A 23,559-nucleotide genomic window follows, 5' to 3' on the forward strand; every position below is an offset into this window, starting at 1 on the left:
CCATCAGGTCGAGAGGCCAGGGTTCGGGTCTTACAAGTTGGTATCAGAGCATCTTGATTCTAGGATAGTTGGTTTAGGCAGTCCACACACACACACGCAGCCAGCTGATTAGGTCTCACGGTGAGGTTGATTGCTTGTCTAGGGATTGTTTTTTGTTTTGTTTATGTTAGTGTGTTTCGTACTAAACATTGTCTGAAATCCTTAGGCTGGAAAAAGCAGATCGGGAAAGTCCCGAAAGAGTAAGAAAACAGCCGGTCAGTCTAGTCAAGCGGCCATGGACGGGACCAATCTATCCGATTGCAACCATCCGCCGCAGCTGACACTAGAGACGTGTTGCCACTGATCAGGCTAATCTTACGGGGACGCAACAGGATGGTCAGGAACATCGGGAGAGTGACGAGGAAGTGGAATCCTCGAACGCTAACCGCGATGGTGACCAGCATGAGAGAATGGCCGATGGAATGTTAATGTGCCCACAACACTGTCCAAGAGGACTTGTTAGAGGCCATGAAGGTAATGGGGACTCAGGTTGCGGCCATGGCGCAACTGTTCACGCCACTAGTGAACTCCTCGGTTGGTCAGGCTACGCCTGTGGCTACGACCACCCCCAACACCAATGGTCCAGTTGTGGAAACGGTCGAGGTGATCGAGATCGATCCACCGGAAAGTCTGGAAAGAAGGTGGACTATCTGAGTCTGCTTCAACATTTATCCCGGTTGGGTACGAAGCATTTCTCCGGTAGCACCGACCCTATTGTGGCAGACGAGTGGAGGAGTAGGTTGGTCCGAAACTTTCAATCAACTCGCTGTCCAGTGGATTACAGACGCGACATTGCGGTTCACTTCCTGGAAGGGGACGCGCATAACTGGTGGCTTGCGGTGGACAAGCGCACCAATGGGAGTCTGGAAAGTTTTGCGGATTTTGAAGTTGAATTCAACCGCAAATACTTCCCTGCTGAGGCTTGGGATCGTCTGGAAGCTCAGTTTCTAGATTTGGCCCAAGGCCGCAGGACCGTACGGGAGTACGAAGAAGAATTCAACCGGCTCAGACGGTTTGTTGGAAGAGAGCTGGAGGACGAGGCAGTCCAGGTCCGTAGGTTCATCCGAGGCCTAAGCCCGAACTGAAGACCCATTGCTCGATCCGCACTTTCAACACCGTCGGGAACTGGTGGAACGGGTGGCTTTGCTAGAGTCTAACTTGGCTGAAGAAGCTAAGCTTAAGGCTAAGTCACAGTCTGGCCCGTCGGGCAAAACAAATGATAAAAAGAGGAAGTGGGACCAGGTGGACGGAGGTAAGACCTCTGGTGGCCGACCTACATGTCCCAAGTGTGGAAAGAATCATCCCGGTGAGTGCTGGAAGGCCATGGGGGCTTGTGTGCGATGTGGCAGCATGGATCACACGATCCAAAACTGCACTCGACCAAACCAATTCTCAGACCAGTCCAGTGGCAGCGGCTCCGTGACTTGCTTCCTATGTGGCAAGAGGGGACACTACAAGTCAGATTGTCCTAAGCTACAAGGAGGACAAGGGAAGGGCCGTGGAGACACAGGCAAGTCGACCCAGAGTAGGCCGACCACAACACCAAGGGTGTATGAGCTATCCCGGGACGACGGCGCTTCTGGATCGTTTGATTCGATCTCTGGTAATTCCTAAATTTTTCTTTTTACATTCAAGTAGAAATGCTTGGTATGGAACCTAGAATGTCTAGGGGATTCTGATGAGGGTCTCTGTTAGGAACCCTCATGATTGGTGGTGTGGAAACCCACGTACTTTTCGACACAGGGGCTACACATAGTTTTGTGAGTCCGGGACTGGTCGGAAAGGGTCTGTTCTGTCTGGACGCTGGAGATAATTTTGGGATAGTGAGGGCGGCCGGAGGGCAAGCCATGAACTCACTAGGTCTCATGTCAAATATCCCAGTGTCAATACAGGGAAAGGTATTCCCTGTGGATTTAGTCTGTGTCCACCTAAAGAATCACGAAGTGATCCTAGGTATGGACTGGTTGGGAAAGTATCGGGCCACTCTCGATTGCCATAAAGGTCGTGTGCAATTGGAGACTGGGCTTCGACCGATTCAGTACCAATGTCTGTGTCCGGCTCAAGAGAAAGTAGTGGTTTCAGCAGTTCGAGCGATTCGGATGTTGGAACAGGGTTGTCAGTCCTTTTTGGCTACAATTACAACTACAGAGCCGGGCAGTTCTGTCTGTCTGAAAGACCTTTCAGAGGATTCGTTGGTGTCGAAATTCCCAGATGTGTTCCAGGTACCTCAGGGTGTCCCCCCTGATAGGTCGGATCCATTTATGATTGAACTAGAGCCAGGGACAGCTCCGCTGTCCAAGAGTCCGTACCGGATGGCTCCGGCCGAGATGGCCGAGCTAAAGAAGCAATTGGAAGAATTGCTTGACAAGGGGTTCATACGGCCAAGTAGCTCCCCTTGGGGTGCACCAGTCCTCTTCGTGAGAAAGAAGGATGGTAGCATGCGTCTGTGCATCGACTATCGAGGGTTGAACAGGGTCACTGTGAAGAACAAGTACCCGTTGCCCAGGATAGACGAACTGTTGGATCAACTCAAAGGAGCCAAGTGGTTTTCCAAGATTGATTTGGCTTCAGGGTATCATCAGATCCCTATAGAGCCAAATGATATTAGGAAGACGGCATTTAGGACCAGGTACGGTCATTACGAGTTCGTAGTGATGCCGTTCGGTCTGACCAATGCACCTGCCGCTTTCATGAAAATGATGAACAGCGTGTTCCGAGATTTCTTGGATGAATTCGTGATCATCTTCATTGATGATATCCTAATTTATTCCAAGGATGAGGAATCTCATAAGAAACACTTGAGAGCCGTGCTGGAACGATTACGAGAACACAAACTCTATGCTAAACTCAGTAAATGTAGCTTTTGGCAGAAGAGTATTGGGTTCCTCGGCCATATTGTTTCCGATCAGGGCATCTCGGTGGATCCAGAGAAGATCAGGGCAATCAAGGATTGGCCCCGACCACGCAGTGCTACGGAAGTCAGAAGCTTCTTAGGGCTGGCAGGTTACTATAGGAAGTTTGTGAAAGGATTCGCAAGCTTGGCTCAGCCTATGACGCGGTTGACTGGGAAGGACGTTAAGTTCACATGGGCTGAAGAGTGTGAGGAATGTTTCTCCGCACTTAAGAACATGCTGACTAGCGCACCCGTCCTAGTACTTCCGGAGGCCGACCAACCATATGTGGTCTATACGGACGCGTCCATCACTGGACTAGGTTGCGTATTGACCCAGCATGGGAAAGTCATTGCCTATGCGTCCAGGCAATTGAGGAAACATGAGGGAAACTACCCCACCCATGATCTCGAAATGGCTGCGGTAGTATTCGCCTTAAAGATTTGGCGATCATACTTGTATGGCGCCAAAGTTCAGATACTTACGGACCATAAGAGTCTTAAGTATATATTCACCCAGCCTGAGTTAAACTTAAGGCAGAGGAGGTGGATGGAATTCGTAGCTGACTACGATTTGGACATCACCTACTATCCGGGAAAGGCTAATCTGGTAGCAGACGCTTTGAGCCGGAAGAGGGCTGATGTATCGGCCGAACGGGAGGCGGACGACCTGGACGGTATGGTCCGTGCTCTGCGGCTGAATGTGCTGACTACGACAACCGAAGCTTTGGGGTTGGAGGCGGTTAACCAAGCCGACCTGCTTACCCGAATCCGGTTGCTCAAGGTCAGGACGAGAACCTGAATAAGGTTGCTCAGAATGATAGGACGGAGTACCAGATCGCAAGGATGGTACCATCCTAGTAAACGGTCGGATCAGTGTTCCTAATGATAGGAGTCTAAAGGAAGAGATTATGAGGGAAGCTCATAAGTCCAGATTCTCGGTTCATCCTGGGGCGACCAAGATGTACCAGAACCTTAAGAAATTCTATCATTGGATCCGTATGAAGGCAGATGTAGCGGAATGGGTGGCCAAGTGTTCCACTTGCCAACTCATCAAAGCAGAACATCAGGTGCCTAGTGGGTTATTACAAAGCTTGCCTATTCCGGAATGGAAATGGGATCACATCACAATGGACTTTGTGACCGGGTTCCCTACCACGAGGAATAAGAAGGATGCGGTTTGGGTTGTGATTGATCGACTAACCAAATCAGCACACTTCCTGGCCATCAAGAAGTCGGACGGGGTAGATCAGATTGTACGTAAGTATATTGATGAGATAGTCCGTCTACATGGTGTGCCGGCAAGCATAGTCTCGGATAGGGATTCAAGGTTCACATCTTACTTCTGGAAGGCTTTCCAAAAGGCCTTAGGAACGAGGGTGAACATGAGTACAGCCTATCACCCACAGACGGATGGACAGTCTGAACGTACGATTCAGACATTGGAAGATATGTTGCGAGCATGTGTTCTAGACTGGGGTGATTCCTGGGAGAAACATCTACCTCTGGTAGAATTTGCTTACAACAATAGTTTCCATAGTAGTATTGGCATGTCGCCATACGAAGCTCTGTATGGGCGTCCATGCAGGACACCCCTATGCTGGACCCAAGTTGGGGAACGCAGCATGATTGGTCCGGAGATTGTCGAAGAGACAACCGAAAAGATCAAGTTCTTGAGGGACAAGATGAGACAGGCACAAGATCGCCAAAAGAACTATGCAGATCGAAGAAGGAAAGATCTCGAGTTTCAAGTAGGTGATTTGGTGTATCTCAAAATGATTACCTTCAAAGGACGAGTCCGAATTTCCGGGAGACGGAAGTTAGACCCGAGATACTTGGGGCCGTTCAAGGTTATTGAAAGAGTTGGGATGGTGGCCTACAAGTTGGACTTGCCGGCCAAGATGGACGCATTTCATAATGTGTTCCACGTCTCCCAACTTCGGAAATGTTTGACGGACCAGGACATCGCTCTTCCTGCCATTCCAGACGATCTTGGTCAGAACCTAACCTTGGAAACGAGGCCAGTTCGAATCATAGATAGGATGGAAAAAGCAACAAGGAAGAAGACGGTCCAGATGGTCAAGGTCGTCTGGGACTGTAATGGTCAGGATATAATCACTTGGGAGACCGAAGCTAGAATGAAAGCAGAGTACCCAGAGTGGTTGGACCAGTTTGTTTCCGAGGAAGCATTCGATTCGGATTCGAGGACGAATCCATCCCAAGGGGGGGAGACTTGTCACGCCCCCAATCCTGAATAGGATTGTTGGGACGGCCATGGTTCGAGGAAACGTACAAGCCAGTCTTGAGACATCAAGGCAAGCGTTCCATGGTCGAGAAAGAAGGTTAAGGATATAAGGAAACTTAGACTTAACCTTATACGAGCTAGGTGTTAGCTAGGACGAGTAAGACGGTAGCTAGGACAAAGTGGACGAGTAGCTTGGCCAGCTCAAGGAAGCTAGGTTCAGTTTACTCCAGCTCAGTCCCTACTAAGTCAGCTCCACTAGCTGGACACTAGCTCACTCAGCTGAGGCAGCTGAGTGTCAGCTCATCTCAGCTAGACGGACTGTCCGGGCTTTAGGCCGATGGTCCGGGTCTGGGTCAGTGGCGGGCTGGGAGGTCCGGCCATGAGGCCATGGGCTATTGGGTCCTTGGTCAAGGCTGTGGGCTGTGCCCAGAAGGCCTAGGGCGTGGGTTGGGCTTGTGACCGACCCCAAACCCAATCAGAAAGGGCGAAGGGATGCAAGTGGCCGAAAGGGGACAACCCTTGGCCGATGGTGCCCATTCGCTAGCAAGTCGTGCCTGTTCGTGGGGCAAGACTTACCCCCTCGTTCTCTATAAATATGGGGGCTCTCTGGTCGATTTCATTATCCAATTCCAGAGTAAAATACTCAGAGAAAAACGTAGAGAGAAAGAAAGAGAGAAAGAGAGAGTTCCGGCCAAGAGAAAGGCCGATTGTGGTGGTGTTGTGTTCCGGCGACTCTGATCGTTTGAGAACTAACCCCGGTCAAGAATGGGAGATCAAGACAAGGAGAAGAGCATGGAGAACCCAGACGTGGTTCACAAGGTATGTGATGGGCCGTGGCTCCATCAGACCGAACGGACGGTCCATGCGACCGCACCGCGGCTCTGGTCGGTTCCTAAGTCCCATCCGGCTCTCCTTATCTGTTTCAATTCGTTTCTCTTCTCTTCTCTCTGGTTAAACACGAAGGGTTGTGTTGGTTGAGTCCAAGGGACACGTCCCTAGGCTTTGGCCGAACATAACTAGACCGCTAACCTTGACACGGGTCGGTTAGACGGATGATCCGATCGCACCAAGACTGGGCGGTTAGGACGAACGGTTGGGAATGACCCAAAGGGCACGAGTTGTCAAGAGTCATGAGTGTTCAAAGGTTGCGAGTTGCCAAAGGGTGTCAGGGACCAAAGGGTACGAGTTACCAAAGGTTGCGAACATCAAAAGGTACGAGGACCAAGAGGCACGATTGGCCAAAGGGTACATGTTCCAAACGGTGTCTTTCGGGACAAGTTAGGACCGATCCTTATGGATCAGCCTATGGCTTGTCTAGTGAAGACAAGGTCACGGTTTGTCTAAGCCAAGGTAGAGTCGCAAGGTCTGACCGGTTGCTAAGCCTTCCGGATTAGGCTTGAGGCTTACTCGGCCGATTGGATCCAGGCCTAAGGCCGGATCAGGTAAGGGAGTCCGTTGGGCCATTGAGCCGGACTCCATTGGCCGGTCGCACCTAGATTCTATCCGGATAGACGGATTGGTCTTTGGGAACGATCCGGATCTGTTCGTGTGTTCTGTTATCTATTCTGGACTATCTATCTGATTCTAAGTCAAGGGGTGGTTGGTTGTATGACTTAGGATACGGTAGGTAGGTCCATACGTTTTTGTGATTATGTTGACTGAGGTTTATCTAAGTTCTAGGAACCAAGCCAAGCATGGTAGAATCAATCCGTTCTATTCTCGGTTATGATTAATGCTTATCTGGTTGTGGTTTCAGGAACTAAGGATGGTTCTGGTCAAGCCAAGGAGCCGTGAAGGCTCGGTCAGTGAGAGGCTGTGTAACGTGTGGTTAGATGATACTAGGGATGAACTAGTGATTGTCTACGAGACTGTTAAGAAGTTGTGTATTGAATCTCATGTTTCTAAGTAATACAAAGTTTATACATTGTTATTCCGCTGTGCAAATCTGTTCCTTTGTTTATGAACCTCATATTCGAATATGACTTAGTAACTAATAGACATCAAAATGGATCAAACAAGCAAAGAAATTAATAAGTAAGCCTGCGGACTCCATCAGGTCGAGAGGCCAGGGTTCGGGTCTTACACGAACAGTCCACGAGAAGGGCCAGCGTGCTGAGTCCAAGGACCAGCGGGCTGATATGTGTACTGATGGACAGCCACGGACGTCCTGTGTGTGCTGACGGATACACATGGACACACACTGACACACACAGACGTCCTGTGTGTGCTGGCAGACACCCACGAATGTCCTGTGTGTACTGAACTGACAGCCCACGTGGGCCAAAATCACCCGAAAAGTCCACGGGAAGGGCCAGCGTCCTGAGTCCAAGGACCAGCGTGCTGATATATGTACTGATGGACAGCCACAGACGTCTTGTGTGTGCTGACGGACACACACAGATGGCCTGTGTGTGCTGACGGACAGCCACAGACGTCCTGTGTGTGCTGGCGGACACCCACGGACGTCCAGTGTGTACTGAACAAACAGCACACGTGGGCCAAAATCAGCCGAACAGTCCACGGGAAGGGTCAGGGTGCTGAGTCCAAGGACCAACGTGCTGATATGTGTACTGATGGACAGCCACAGACGTCTTGTGTGTGATGAGGGGCACAAACGGACACTCACGGACGTCCAGTGTGTGCTAGCGGACAGCCACAGACAGCCACAGACGTCATGTGTGTGCTGGCGGATTCCAACGGACGTCCTGCTTGTACTGAACAGACAGCCCACGTGGGCCAAAATCACCCGAACAGTCCACGAAAAGGGTCAGCCTGCTGAGTCCAAGGACCAACGTGCTGATATGTGTACTGATGGACAGCCACGGACGTCCTGTGTGTGCTGACACACACGGAAAGCCACGGACGTCCTGTGTGTGCTGACGGACAGCCACAGACAGCCACGGAAGTCCTGTGTGTGCTGACACACACTAACACACACAGACAGCCACGGACATCCTGTGTGTGCTGACGGACAGCCAGAGAGAGCCACAGAACTTTTGTGTGTGCTGACGGACAGCCACAGACAGCCACCGACGTCCAGTGTGTGCTGGCGGACACCCACGGACGTACTGTGTGTACTGAACAGACAGCCCACATGCGCCAAAATCACCCGAACAGTCCACGGGAAGGGCCAGCGTGCTGAGTCCAAGGACCAGCGTACTGATATGTGTACTGATGGACAGCCACGGACATCCTGTGTGTGCTGACGGACACACTGGAACACACACTGACACACACGGACGGTCTGTGTGTGCTGACGGACAGCCACAGACGTCCTTTGTGTGCTGAACTGACAGCCCACGTGGGCCAAAATCACCCGAAAAGTCCACGGGAAGGGCCAGCGTGCTGAGTCCAAGGACCAGCGTGCTGATATGTGTACTGATGGCCAGCCACAGACGTCTTGTGTGTGCTGACGGACAAACACGGACACACACGGACAGCCACCGACGTCCTGTGTGTGCTGACAGAGAGCCACAGACAGCCACAAACGTCCTGTGTGTGCTGAAGGACACCCACGGTCGTCATGTGTGTGTTGACAAACACCCACGGACGTCCTGTGTGTACTGAACAGACAACCCACGTGGGCCAAAATCACCCAAACAGTCCACGGGAAGGGCCAGCGTGCTGAGTCCAAGGACCAGCAGGCTGATATGTGTACTGATGGACAGCCACGGACGTCCTGTGTGTGCTGACGGACACACATGGACACACACTGACACACACGGACGTCCTGTGTGTGCTGGCAGACACCCACGGACGTCCTGTGTGTACTGAACTGACAGCCCACGTGGGCCAAAATCACCCGAAAAGTCCACGGGAAGGGCCAGCGTGCTGAGTCCAAGGACCAGCGTGCTGATATGTGTACTGATGGACAGCCACAGACGTCTTGTGTGTGCTGACGGACACACACGGACACACACGAACACACACAGATGGCCTGTGTGTGCTGACGGACAGCCACAGACAGCCACAGACGTCCTGTGTGTGCTGGCGGACACCCACGGACGTCCAGTGTGTACTGAACAAACAGCACACGTGGGCCTAAATCAGCCGAACAGTCCACGAGAAGGGTCAGGGTGCTGAGTCCAAATACCAACGTGCTGATATGTGTATTGATGGACAGCCACAGACGTCTTATGTGTGATGAGGGGCATAAACGGACACTCACGGACGTCCTGTGTGTGCTGACGGACAGCCACAAACAGCCACAGACGTCCTGTGTGTGCTGGCGGACACCCACGGACGTCCCGTGTGTACTGAACAGACAGCACACGTGGCACTACAAGAAAATAAGGGTATTGTGACGAAATTTTCTGTCACAATAGAAAAGAATTCGTCACAATATCATCATTGTTACGTTTTTGTTACCAATTATTAATGGTTGCAATACGTGTGTCACAAATGTTCTGGAGTAACGAAAATGTCACAATTTCTTGTGACTAATTTTTTTGTAACAAATCGTCACACATAGTTACGTTGTATATTGGTAACAGAACTGTTACAATTTCTTACTTATCAAATTGTCACAAACTGTCTTAATTTGCTACTGTTTAAAGTAACAACTATGTCACTTGTAGTGACAAATTTATTGTCACAAAATGTCACTAATATAGACGACATTATAGTCTTTTTACCGTCACCATTTCTGACATATTATATTGTCCCAAACCGTCACTACTCGTAACTAATTTAAAGTCTTAATTTTGTATCCTACTATAACCAAAAAAATAGTCACAAAACGTAATAATTAATGACTAAAGAAAAGATATTTATCCGTCTTAAATACATACTATAACTATGTTACAAAATTGTTGTATTTTGTAACATTCATTATGTTATTAATTTGTCACTTTTTATCACGAAAGAAATGTAACTAAAGGTCACAAACTATGACAGTAAAATAGTAACATCTCAGTTTCAATTGGTTACAATATTAGAACGCTAATTTTCTTTATTTAACATCTGTCACAAATTTTTTATAATTTATTATTAAATTATTGGCACAATAGAAATTATAAATAAAAACTGAAATTAAATATCAAATTTGCAAATAATATAATGTAAATAAATTTCTCATAGAACTGCTTGGATTTTATTTAAATTTAAATATTAAATGGAAGCATAAAACAACAGTTCGTTTATAAGTAAACTGAATCTGCTTAGTAAATTAACGAAAAAAAAATGAAAACCAAACTAAAAACACCAAGCTAAAAAACCAAACTGAGAAACAACTTCATACGGGTGTGGTAGTATCTGTTGGAGTCAACACATTTTCACCAAAAGCAGACATCAAAATTTTCTCCATTGCTTCAATCCTGTTCTGAAACTGAACCTTTTCTTCATTACTCTTTTGCAGGTCTGACTCCAGCTCTTTGACTCGGTGAGTTAAAGTACCATCATCTTCAACAGCTTGTGGTGAAACTGTAGAACCATCTAGTGGCATATAAACTCCACATTGAAGTGATCCAAGTCCAAATACCCGACCTTGTTTTGATATTCCAGCAACCTAAATAACATATAACACTTACATAAACACATATACAATTAAAATGCACAGACAACTTTAATTAAGCAAAGCTATGCAAAGAATCAATTGTATCTCCAAATTTTAAGAAAATCTGGAAAAAAAAAACAGATCTGAAATGTGATAGAAAATTACCTTCACATAGATTTCATTTCTTTCCTCGACAGTAAGAGGATCTGTCAAAACCTCTCCACTAGAAGGCTCAACCAGTGACAATCTTTCTTGAACATATGCATCATATTTTTCTGCAACTAAGCGTGCCCTTTCATCAACATATGTTCCATCAGATTTCTGGTGGGTTTTCTTCATCACAGCAATGAAGGAAGAGTCTTCGTTGTTTGCCACCTAAAATATTAACATAAGCTGTAAACTCATTTTAAAATTAAAAGTAATTTCTTTTGAAATAAAATAATATGTACACTACCAGATTATCTTGAACTTTAGCATAGGAACGTGAGCCTGATCTGTGGCTGTGTGGACCTAAACCATCACGGTTAAACATACGAGCCAGACGAGCTTTCTCACTTTTTTCTTTGGCTTTTGGTGTCTTCCAGTAATCTGACATTACTCTCCAATGTTCTGAAAGAATCCAATCAGGTTTCACTCCTCTGGATTTTGCAAGGCTCACCATTCCTTTGAGGCGAGTGGCAGCTAGTTCATCAAAGTTAGCTTTCACTAGATCTTCGATGGAGACATTCCACTCATACTTAGTCTAGAATCAAAATAATGCGGTTCATGAAAAATAGAACTCTTAAATGTGGAAGAAAGGAAATACTTATTTGATGTTAAAAATAGATAGAAACACACCTTAAACGTTGAATACCAAGCATCCTTGTAAAATTGGGGTACTTTTCTCCAGCTGTACCATGGTCCTTTAAAACATCCTTCAATGATTTTCCTTACACGTGTTGATATTTCAGTGTTGTTCTTGAACCTGTGCAGATATAGTTGAGTTTGTTATATATATATATATATATATATATATATAACTTGTAAATCAGAGAAGAGTAATTCAGAATATATCACAATACCATTTAGCTCCATTCTTTCTAGATGGATGAAGCACTCGAGAATCTCGTTCAACAGGTACAAATTCTTCCCTTTGTTCACTTGGTTGGGCATTTGCAGCAGCTCCTTCCCTCTGTCTTTGGAGACCAACAGATTGAAGAGATGATCTTCCAAACAAGCGGCCGCCTAACATCATTGGTGGACGCATCTATAATAATACAAAAGAAATCATAGAAAAAGATGCACCTCAAAAGTATTAGATCATCACATAACAAACAATAAACAAAAACAAACAAACGATTAACTGCACCAAAAAAAATCCAAAGGGATCTGAGACCTTGACGGCTTTGAAATTGTAGTTTAGGTTCTTAGGTTTTAACGTGAGAAGAGGTAACTAATATTACTTCCTTTATATACTAGTCAAATATTATGATATTTCTGAATATTCTTAGCACTTTTTAAGGGATTTTCCCGGTTTACACTTAATTTTTTAGGTTTTTCCGCTCTAAAGTGAAACTCTAAATATCTCCATAACTTAAAAAGCGCCATTATGAAAGTAAGGCGCCATTATGAAAGCAAGGCGCCATTAAGAAAAAGATAGACAAAAAAAAAAGCAAAATAAACAAGTATACCTCACTTCTCCAACCGCAAACGCTTCCCCCAGATACTCGTACTCCAAAAGACCCTGAAACATTCAAAATAAGCAATAATGTCTAAAGAGTTTCCCCTGGAAGAAGCAAAGATTTTTTTTTTCTATGGTGTTTTGAATGTGTAGATAAACCTCAATGGAGTAAGTGTGGAATGAGATGTAAGCTAACGGGTAAGTCCAGATGGGTTTTGGCAAAGCGTTACGGATTTTGAAGTGACCTGCAGCGAGCATCATGATCACCTGCAGTGATCCACAACAAGTATGAAAAGATCAATCCCAAAGCTAGAAACATTAGCTTTAGACTTAAGTCAGCATTAAAGTCAGTACTCTCATTTTACTAATCACCTAGAGGTACTAAAAATCTCATAGTAATCTAAGAAAAGGTAAAATTTGAAAGACAAAACTCACGTGCAGAGATGAGAGTCAAAGTGCTCCAGTAAAAATCCTGCCAAATGCAAGCAATGACGAGCAAAATAATCAGACGGTATGCACAATTTTTTATACTTGTGCATTCAGAGAGATGTGGTACATAAATCTCATTAGTTATTTATATATTTTAGTTGCTAACCTGAAGCCACGCCTCTGTGATGAACTTCAGCTGAGATTTTGGAGTGCACTGAATGTCACTAAGCTTCTCCAGCTAGCAAAACAACGAGAAAAAAGTTGACAACAGCATGTGAGAAACTGCCATAAACCTTCAAACGTTTAAAATTCTATATAATTGTCGACATGTAACAACAACGCAGTACCTATATAGAGACTGGATACAATTTGGTGTTTCAAAATAATAGCAAAGGAAATAGCTGTTAGCTCAAATCATTCTCCACTCCAAAGAAGATTTAACTATCATTCCATAGATCAAAGATCAACAGGGAAATAAAATTGAATAATAACATTGATAACATTTTTACCTTTTCCAATTGCGCTTTCTGCAGATCCTCCACAGCTTTTTGCCATCTCTCTTTTCCAATTGCGCTTTTTGCCATCTCTCTTTTCAGTCCTTCGTTCACCAATAGGCACATGAAGAAGTTGAGCATACATCAACAAGCTGAAATCGTCTCTCAATCCGACCATGAAGTAAGAGATAAAGCAATCTCTTCAGAATCTGCAACAGACGACAATCAGAAACATTAAGCCAACTTTAACAAGGACAAAGGCTAAGGCTTTGATAGCTGTGAAACACACTTGAGAGGCTGGCCACCAGTAACAGAATCGCAGTACTTCTTCATCCATTGCATGAACTCCAAGTTATCTAGTGGCCTACCCTTAACGAGTTTGCTCACTTCAATGGGCTACACAGCCCAAATTCACAAAACAAAATCAGTTTCATTACAATCTCTATTATGACTAAATCAAACCCCTAAATAATCGATTAAGAAACTGAAAGAGAACCTTAGTGAGCTTAAGTTTCTCAAACACGTCCTGAAGGACCTTGTAGTTCTGAATCATCCCGTACTCACTCTTTCGCTCATAACTTTGTGCATCGTAACGGCTCCAGGATGAACCGAATCCATGGGCTGACAATGAGCCGCGCCTGAACATGAACTGGTGGGGTTAAAGACTGAAGCTGCTGCATACCAATCAAAGAAGAAATCAAGAAGGAAACTAGATCTCTTCCTCTATTAGTCTCTGTTTTGGTCGAGATTTGGTTGCTTCTTTATTGCTTCTCATTACAATCAAAGAGGTTGACCAGAAAAAAAAATTAATAAGGGAAGCAGACGGTGACCTTTCGGTGTCGACACAAGAACATTATAATAGTTGTATAATACATGTCAGTCATATAAAAGACATCAAAGATAATAAATAAATAGTGTAAATTTCAATTCCAAAACCATAAAACTCTGTCAATCATATAAAATATAAAACTACGACACCAAATTTAATCAGATTCTTTATCTGTTAACTCGTAATCATTATTTTCATCCTCGTCTGATCTTAATCCTGCTTCTTCTTCTACATCTTCGAGATTTTCAGTTTGACCTTGTAGATTTACTAATGTTTCGACTTGTAGTAGATCAGTAGAAACAACTGAATTATCATCACTATGTTGCATTGCAGTGGAATCAAAATTTTGATTCACCAATATTTTTCCCCGTGGTTGAATCACAATAGCTGCTTTCCAGTGATGGTCTTTCTTCTGAGTTACTCGTGGATACGGAACATAACATACTTGATCTGCTTGTGAAGCTAAAATAAAGGGATCATATTTTCCATGACGCTTTCCAGTATGAACATCAATAATCCCAGACTTGTTCACCCGTACACCTTTTCCAATGGTTGAATCATACCAATCACATTTAAAAAGCACAACTTTAAGATGCACCGGTCCAGGATAATGGAGCTCATAGATCTCTCGTAATACTCCATAAAAATCAGGTTCTCTGCTTGATCCATGAGATGTTGTGTCTTTCACACAAACTCCATAATTTGCATTTGTTTTGTCTTTTCCATGGTCATATGTGTGAAATATATATCCCCGACAAAAATATATCGGCCAACAAGTAACTTTTGTCATAGGACCATGTGCAAACGTTTGTAACCACGGAATATTTATCTTATTATTCTCCACCTGATATATATTGACAAAATAATAAATTAATATAAATTTAAAGTATCAAAAATGTAAAGAATTTTTATAAATTCTTACATGATTTTGTAACCACTTTGCAAATTCTTTTTCTTTAAGCTGACTTAGATCATTTTCACTTATTCCAGGATATGAAATGGCCATATTCTCATCAAATAACCTACAAAAAGAAAATTATAAAACTTAAAGATGGGTTTCTCTATTAAAGTTTGTGTAAATATAAATTAATACCTGTATTTATTAATTATAGTTACCTTTCAAATGGCCTTACTTGTTCGCAATTCAGTAGAACATATGTATGCGCGATAATGTAGTCTTTATCTTGAAGCCATATTTCTTTCTCTTTACCACTTCCTCTTCCTTGCTGATGAAAAATATCTGGCACTTCATTGTTCTCGTTTGTATCAATTTGACTACATCCATCATAGTGTCGATCTTCTCTTCGGCTTTTTGTCTTGATATGTGGCTCAAAGTAATAAGTACCAAAAGCAGAAATTTCTTCATTGACATATTGTTCAACAATAGAACCTTCAACTTTTGCTTTATTTTTAACTTTGTTTTTCAGATGTCCCATTTGTCGTTCGAAAACATACATCCATCTAAACTGCACAGGTCCTCCAAGTCTAGCTTCGTGTGCCAGATGAATGGTTAAATGTTCCATAACATCAAAAAAGGATGGAGGAAAAACTTTTTCCAGATTACAAAGAACCACACCAATGTTCTTTTCCAATAATGCAAGATTGTCTTCATGTAAAGTTTTTGCGCAAATATCACGAAAAAAACAAACTAACACCTATAAACAAAGGAAGTTAAATTTAGATTATGCGTTCAAATTTATTTCTAGTAGTAATTTTAAAATTGCAAAGAGAAATACTTACTTGATAGTGCTTCATGAACAGATTTATCCATCAGCTCGGCAAATGCAACTGGAAGTAGTCGTTGCATTAAAACGTGACAATCATGACTTTTCATTCCTGATAATTTCCCACTTGATAAATCAACACATTTGGATAGACTTGATGCATATCCATCAGAGAATTTCACATCTTTTTCGAGCCATTTTAGAAAAGCTGTTTTTACATCGCCTTGTAGTCTAAAAATGGGGACTGGTGCCTTTCCATCAGCTGTTAAATGCAGTTCTTTGCGATTACAATACTCTGCCAAATCAAGTCGTGATTGGATCTTATCTTTTGTCTTCCCTTGCACATTCAACAAAGTATTGATGATGTTATCGAGAAAGTTTTTTTCGATATGCATCACATCAAGATTATGACGAAGTTTATGGTCTTTCCAATATGGCAGCTCCCAAAATATACTCTGCTTATGCCAGTTGTGAGTTTCACCATATCCTTTTAATTTCCCATGGTTTCCTCCGCAACCAACTGTTTTTGGCAACTGGCTGACTTCATTCCAGATTTCCTCGCCTGTAAGTATTTCAGGTGGACCATCAACGACAACCCTTCCTCTTTTAAAGTTCTTCTTGTTCCTCCTATAGCTATGATCAGTCGGTAAAAAACGTCGATGACAATCAAACCAACTTGTCTTTCTACCATTTTTCAACTGAAATGCATCCGTCTGATCCATACAATAAGGACATGCCAGTCGACCATGAGTTGTCCACCCAGAAAGCATACCATAAGCTGGAAAGTCACTAATTGTCCACATAAGTACTGCCCGTAACTGAAAATTTTGCTTGGTAGAAATATCATAAGTTTGAATGCCATTAATCCACAAATCCTTTAACTCCTCTATCAACGGTTGAAGAAAAATATCCAGACTTCTCTTCGGATGATTTGGACCAGGAACAAGAATCGTTAGAAACATAAGTTCTTGTTTCATGCACATCTCTGGTGGTAGATTATAAGGAGTCATGATAACAGGCCACAGAGAATAGTTATGTCCAGACATACCAAATGGACTGAATCCGTCTGTGCATAAGCCAAGGTAAACGTTTCTTGGTTCAGCAGCAAAAGTAGGAAATACCTTATTAAAATGTTTCCATGCTTCTCCATCTGAGGGATGACACATCTCTCCAGCATTCGACGTGTGTTCTGCATGCCATCTCATATCTTTTGCTGTTTTACCTGAATGAAATAGTCTTTGTAGTCTATCTGCTATCGGCAAATAAAACATTTGTTGATATGCAACCTTTTTCTGGCCAGGCTTCTGAATAGGTCGAAATCTGTCTTTCCTACAGAATTTGCACACCTCCTCTTTCGCATCATCCTTCCAAAATATCATGCAGTTATCTCGACAAACATCAATTTTTTGATAAGGCAAACCCAACAACCGCATAAGCTTCTTTATATCATAGTATGAATTCATTGAATTGTTGCCTTCAGGTAAATAATCTTGCATCATCTGAGAAATTGAATCCATACAGTTCTGAGGTAGATTATAATCTGTCTTCAAACTCATGAGTCGAGATGCTAATGAGAACTGTGAAAGACCTTCTTTACATCCATTATATATGGGATGTTTTGCAGCATCTAATATATCATAAAACATTTTTGCCCCAGCATTCGGTTCTTCTTCCATATGAGGAAAAGCATCAGAAGCCATAGCCACATAAGGATTTACTGGCTCCGTAGCAGTTTCAGTTTGCAATGGATCTTCACCACCATCTTCAAAATCATCAAAAACCTCAGAATGATTATTTAGAATATCATAATCTTCTCCATGAGAAATCCAAACCCAATAATTAGACATAAATCCTCTATTATATAAATGCTTCGAAACAACATCTTCTTGTAGTAATTTTCCGTTCTCACACTTCGAACATGGACAGAAAAGTTTCCCACTTTCAATAAAAAGCTGTTGATTCTTTGCAATTTGTATAAAGTTCCTTAATCCTTGAAAAAATTCTTCTGAGACTTGATTAGTCGTATGATCGATTCTTTCATACATCCACCTTCTTAAGATTTTAATATCGTTAGTAGACGACATCAAAATTATCTGTAAAAAAGTATAATTAGATTTTGCTTCAACAAGAAACGATAAAAACATAAACTTACGAAAAAATATCAGTTGTATATCAATAACTCACCAAAAGGAGATGACAATTATATCAATATAAAACTGCAAAAGTCAACTCGATGGATGATGGAGTGGCTGAATTTATGATATAAGGTCACGTTATGAGAAGGGTGATGTATTTATTCGCTATCGATTCTTCTTTATCTTCGTTATATAATATATGGATAGATACATATCTAAAATATACTTATTCCTTTTAGCTTTAGTTTTAGTTTTAGTTTTAGTTTTGTACTTATTGGGAAATTCCTTTTCTCCAACAAATGTTTCTTTTTAATAAGGAAATTAATTCCTGTTACAAAAAAAAAATAAACATAACGAAGGTTGCCAAGCAGGAGCAAATCGTCGCTTATATGTCCACGTGAAGGTTTGCTAAAGGTGTCCTCGTTCGCTGTTTACCGGAGACTTTGAGCTTCGAGGACATGCTCAGTCCGTTCTCCTTTGTACGGTGTTGTTTCAGTAGTCAGTCGTGTCGCCCTGTTCGTTTGGAGCTCCTGCTCCGGTTCTTCAGGCTCTCGCAGGAAGATGGGGTGGAAGTGTGCTGCCTCTTTGTCGATAGGAAAGCATCAATCTCTCCGACGCAGCGACGCTGGCCGGTGTAGGGAGTCAAAAACCACCGGCCAGCGTGTTCACGAGTTCTCGTTCTTCATCGCTTGCTCTTCCTCTTGTCGGATTGGACCAAGAGCCTCATCCTTTTCAATCTTCTGGTTTGTTAGGGAGCAGACTCTTGATGGAGTGAGCTGTGCAGAAAACGAAAGAAACGGTTTGTTGTGTTTCAGACGGTTTAGTGTTTTGCGTTTTCTACGTTATTATTTTATCAGACTAGTGAACATGTAAACGTTTTTGCAGGAGCAACGTCTGTGAATTCAATGAAATGTTGGAGAGTTCATGAGCCTCAAGGAAAGCCCAAACCTGCTTGCTCCACTTCAAATAATTGAGATTTGTGATCAGCTTAATAACACTTAACGTGTTGATACAAAGGAGAGTGCTATGAGGATCTTGTGTGTTCTCTCTGCTGTTGAGTCTTAACATAATGAAGATTAAGAATCCGAGAAAAAAAAAGTTGTAGAGAAACAGAGTATGACGTTGCAGAGTAATAGCGAAGAAGAAGAGAGGAACAAGACTGCTGAGAAAAAAATTGGGATATACCCTACTCTGCTCGGATACCATATTAATTGCTTGCTTTATTCATATGTGCATATCACGTTTAATGATTCCTAAACTTAACTAATTGATATTGTCACTAAGAAAACTTAATTTTCATCCGCTTATGCACTGATAAAAAAAGCACCAGTCAATTGTTGCGAGTGACCTTCATGTAACCTGAAACAAAATACCGTGGGAGAAGTGAAAAGTGTGTAATAACACAGACCTGACTCAAAGCTCAATGGTAGACAAGTGTTTCTTTATCTTCGACATCTTGAACGATAAGAGACCATGCCACCAAACGAGCCACTTGCATAGTGTAGCGAAACCAGCTATTGTAACGTAATTGCTATATTTTAAAGTCACAACTTACAACAATTTTTTTTGTCATTGTTTTGTAGGAATTCGTGACAAACATTTAGTCTTTCTATCGTCATAAACGGCGACACAAGATTCAGTCATATATTAGTCATATTGGTAACAGTGAAAGTAGTCACAATTTTGTCACGACAATTGTTACATTTATTTTCGTCTTATATATGTCACCAATTATGACAAAATTTTGTTACATAAAAACTAGTCACGATATTGTGACGAAGAAGCTACTTTTTTGTAACGTAAAATATAAGTAACAAAATAGTCTCTATTATGTCACAAATATGTGACTGAAAAAATTAGTCTCAAAAAATTGTAACAATAACCCCTTTTTTTTGTGTGCTAGCGGACAGCCACAGACAGCCACAGACGTCATGTGTGTGCTGGCGGACACCCACGGACGTCCTGCTTGTACTGAACAGACAGCCCACGTGGGCCAAAATCACCCGAACAGTCCACGAAAAGGGTCAGCCTGCTGAGTCCAAGGACCAACGTGCTGATATGTGTACTGATGGACAGCCACGGACGTCCTGTGTGTGCTGACACACACGGAAAGCCACGGACGTCCTGTGTGTGCTGACGGACAGCCACAGACAGCCACGGAAGTCCTGTGTGTGCTGACACACACTAACACACACAGACAGCCACGGACATCCTGTGTGTGCTGACGGACAGCCACAGAGAGCCACAGAAGTTTTGTGTGTGCTGACGGACAGCCACAGACAGCCACCGACGTCCAGTGTGTGCTGGCGGACACCCACGGACGTACTGTGTGTACTGAACAGACAGCCCACATGCGCCAAAATCACCCGAACAGTCCACGGGAAGGGCCAGCGTGCTGAGTCCAAGGACCAGCGTACTGATATGTGTACTGATGGACAGCCACGGACGTCCTGTGTGTGCTGACGGACACACTGGAACACACACTGACACACACGGACGGTCTGTGTGTGCTGACGGACAGCCACAGACGTCCTTTGTGTGCTGAACTGACAGCCCACGTGGGCCAAAATCACCCGAAAAGTCCACGGGAAGGGCCAGCGTGCTGAGTCCAAGGACCAGCGTGCTGATATGTGTACTGATGGACAGCCACAGACGTCTTGTGTGTGCTGACGGACAAACACGGACACACACGGACAGCCACGGACGTCCTGTGTGTGCTGACAGAGAGCCACAGACAGCCACAAACGTCCTGTGTGCTGAAGGACACCCACGGTCGTCATGTGTGTGTTGACAAACACCCACGGACGTCCTGTGTGTACTGAACAGACAACCCACGTGGGCCAAAATCACCCAAACAGTCCACGGGAAGGGCCAGCGTGCTGAGTCCAAGGACCAGCAGGCTGATATGTGTACTGATGGACAGCCACGGACGTCCTGTGTGTGCTGACGGACACACATGGACACACACTGACACACACGGACGTCCTGTGTGTGCTGGCAGACACCCACGGACGTCCTGTGTGTACTGAACTGACAGCCCACGTGGGCCAAAATCACCCGAAAAGTCCACGGGAAGGGCCAGCGTGCTGAGTCCAAGGACCAGCGTGCTGATATGTGTACTGATGGACAGCCACAGACGTCTTGTGTGTGCTGACGGACACACACGGACACACACGAACACACACAGATGGCCTGTGTGTGCTGACGGACAGCCACAGACAGCCACAGACGTCCTGTGTGTGCTGGCGGACACCCACGGACGTCCAGTGTGTACTGAACAAACAGCACACGTGGGCCTAAATCAGCCGAACAGTCCACGGGAAGGGTCAGGGTGCTGAGTCCAAATACCAACGTGCTGATATGTGTATTGATGGACAGCCACAGACGTCTTATGTGTGATGAGGGGCATAAACGGACACTCACGGACGTCCTGTGTGTGCTGACGGACAGCCACAAACAGCCACAGACGTCCTGTGTGTGCTGGCGGACACCCACGGACGTCCCGTGTGTACTGAACAGACAGCACACGTGGGCCAAAATCACCCAAACAGTCCACAGGAAGGGTCAGCGTGCTGAGTCCAAGGACCAACGTGCTGATATGTGTACTGATGGACAGCCACGGACGTCTTGTTTGTGATGAGGGGCACAAACGGACACTCAACTAGGTTTGAGCTTTTAGGCTGCTAGAACTAGGTAACTCGCTGACGGCCCCTGCGGCCAAAGCCTTTGTATTATTTTGTAATGATCGCAACGCTCTTACGCGAATTCGAAATAAGATCTACTTTCTTTTTAAATTCGTTTTATCATGTTTTCTCATATTTTCCGCATTTGTTTGGTTACTTGTCGTTGGCTCTCGCAGAGATCCGGGTCCTCTGGGAAATTAGGGTTTTCCTAGTTTTCTTATCTAAACGGAAATCGACAGTGCGAATTTCGGTTCCCACAGTTTGGCGCTAGAAGGAGGGGGGGTTACGGATTACTCTTACTCATGGCCACAAAACGCTTGATCGAAACGATGTTTGGATATATGAAAGACAAACTCGCAGCACTGACTGCTCCTATGGCCAACGCTTACGCAAACGCCGTAGTTTTCAACAAAATCGAGAACTTAGTCGCGACCTTCCGCCACAAGAAGAGCACTAAAACAAGCTCGCGATTTCTCCCTGTAAACAAGAAGGGAAACGATAAATCTTATCAAAACCCCGTAAACAAATCTCGATGCGTAAGGGTTTTACCAAAACACATTTTCCGAAAACATTTCGGAAGGATAAAACTTGTTCTCCCAAAAAAACCGCTGAAAAACCCCTACGTTAATCGCGGAAAAAGGAAACACAACAAAACGATTACACAGCTCGGTCGCTACGTAGCGACCGAGCACGCACACGCTGCTCGGTCGCTACGTAGCGACCGAGCACAAACACGCTGCTCGGTCGCTACGTAGCGACCGAGCACGCACACTGCTTGGTCGCTACGTAGCGACCGAGCACACACACTGCTTGGTCGCTACGTAGCGACCGAGCACGCACACGCTGCTCGGTCGCTACGTAGTGACCGAGCTCAAGCCAACTCTCCACTCGCTACATAGCGACCTGTAAGGCCTCAGAAAGGTCCTCCTTTGGGTTCTCTTTTGAATCCTCGTCGAAACGCTTTTCGTTTCGTCTCAATCGGAGTTTCGGTTGAGATTTTACGACGAAAACAAGTGGGACTCTTCTCGGCTTGCTTCCACTCGCTACGTAGCGACCTGTCAGACTGTCAGTCGCTACGTAGCGACCTGTAAGGCCTAAGAAAGGTCCTTCTTTGGGTTCTCTTTTGAATCCTCGTCGAAACGCTTTTCGTTTCGTCTCAATCGGAGTTTCCGTTGAGATTTTACAACGAAAACAAGTGGGACTCGTCTCGGCTTGCTTCCACTCGCTACGTAGCGACCTGTCAGACTGTCAGTCGCTACGTAGCGACCTGTAAGGCCTCAGAAAGGTCCTCCTATGGTTTCTCATTTGAATCCTCGTCGAAACGCTTTTCGTTTCTTCTCAATCGGAGTTTCCGTTGAGATTTTACGACGAAAACAAGTGGGACTCGTCTCGGCTTGCTTCCACACACTACGTAGCGACCTGTCAGACTGTCAGTCACTACGTAGCGACCTGTAAGGCCTCAGAAAGGTTTTTTTTTGGGTTCTCTTTTGAATCCTCGTCGTAACGCTTTTCGTTTCGTCTCAATCGGAGTTTCCGTTGAGATTTCACGATGAAAACAAGTGGGACTCGTCTCGGCTTGCTTCCACTCGCTACGTAGCGACCTGACAGACTGTCAGTCGCTACGTAGCGACCTGTAAGGCCTCAGAAAGGTCCTCCTTTGGGTTCTCTTTTGAATCCTCGTCGAAACGCTTTTCGTTTCGTCTCAATCGGAGTTTCCGTTTAGATTTTACCACGAAAACAAGTAGGACTCTTCTCGGTTTGCTTCCACTCGCTACGTAGTGACCTGTGAGACTGTCAGTCGCTACATAGCGACCTGTAAGGCCTCAGAAAGGTCCTCCTTTGGGTTGTCTTTTGAATCCTCATCGAAACGGTTTTCGTTTCGTCTCTATCGGAGTTTCCGTTGAGATTTTACGACGAAAACAAGTAGGACGCTACTC

General features: G+C 44.4%; 2 protein-coding genes across 4 annotated transcripts; both read right to left on the bottom strand.

The window, feature by feature from the left end:
* Window positions 1–10,243: 10,243 nt before the first annotated feature.
* Window positions 10,244–13,898, bottom strand: LOC111211645. Of its 3 annotated transcripts, XM_048772657.1 has the most exons (12): window positions 13,748–13,898; window positions 13,541–13,647; window positions 13,267–13,460; window positions 12,924–12,995; window positions 12,764–12,800; window positions 12,488–12,595; window positions 12,339–12,391; window positions 11,730–11,914; window positions 11,506–11,632; window positions 11,123–11,410; window positions 10,834–11,043; window positions 10,244–10,680 (listed from the first exon to the last, which is right to left on the bottom strand). In XM_048772657.1, the coding sequence occupies exons 8-12, from the start codon at window positions 11,912–11,914 to the stop codon at window positions 10,408–10,410; spliced, it is 1,083 nt and encodes a 360-aa protein (XP_048628614.1). In that variant the 5' UTR covers window positions 12,339–12,391; window positions 12,488–12,595; window positions 12,764–12,800; window positions 12,924–12,995; window positions 13,267–13,460; window positions 13,541–13,647; window positions 13,748–13,898; the 3' UTR covers window positions 10,244–10,407. The 3 variants fall into 3 exon arrangements, with proteins under 3 accessions (XP_048628614.1, XP_048628615.1, XP_048628616.1); XM_048772658.1 differs by lacking the exons at window positions 13,267–13,460; window positions 13,541–13,647; window positions 13,748–13,898 and having other exon boundaries at window positions 12,924–13,226; XM_048772659.1 differs by lacking the exons at window positions 12,339–12,391; window positions 12,488–12,595; window positions 12,764–12,800; ... (2 more) ...; window positions 13,541–13,647; window positions 13,748–13,898 and adding an exon at window positions 12,044–12,103.
* A 336-nt stretch (window positions 13,899–14,234) lies between these two features.
* LOC106362775 lies at window positions 14,235–17,651 on the bottom strand. The gene is made up of 4 exons (XM_013802623.2): window positions 15,821–17,651; window positions 15,197–15,440; window positions 15,003–15,102; window positions 14,235–14,924 (listed from the first exon to the last, which is right to left on the bottom strand). Exons 1-4 carry the CDS (start codon window positions 17,649–17,651, stop codon window positions 14,235–14,237), a joined length of 2,865 nt encoding a protein of 954 aa, XP_013658077.1.
* Window positions 17,652–23,559: the final 5,908 nt, after the last annotated feature.

Source organism: Brassica napus, unplaced genomic scaffold, assembly GCF_020379485.1.
Source record: "Brassica napus cultivar Da-Ae unplaced genomic scaffold, Da-Ae ScsIHWf_1817;HRSCAF=2453, whole genome shotgun sequence".
Lineage (NCBI taxonomy): Eukaryota > Viridiplantae > Streptophyta > Magnoliopsida > Brassicales > Brassicaceae > Brassica > Brassica napus.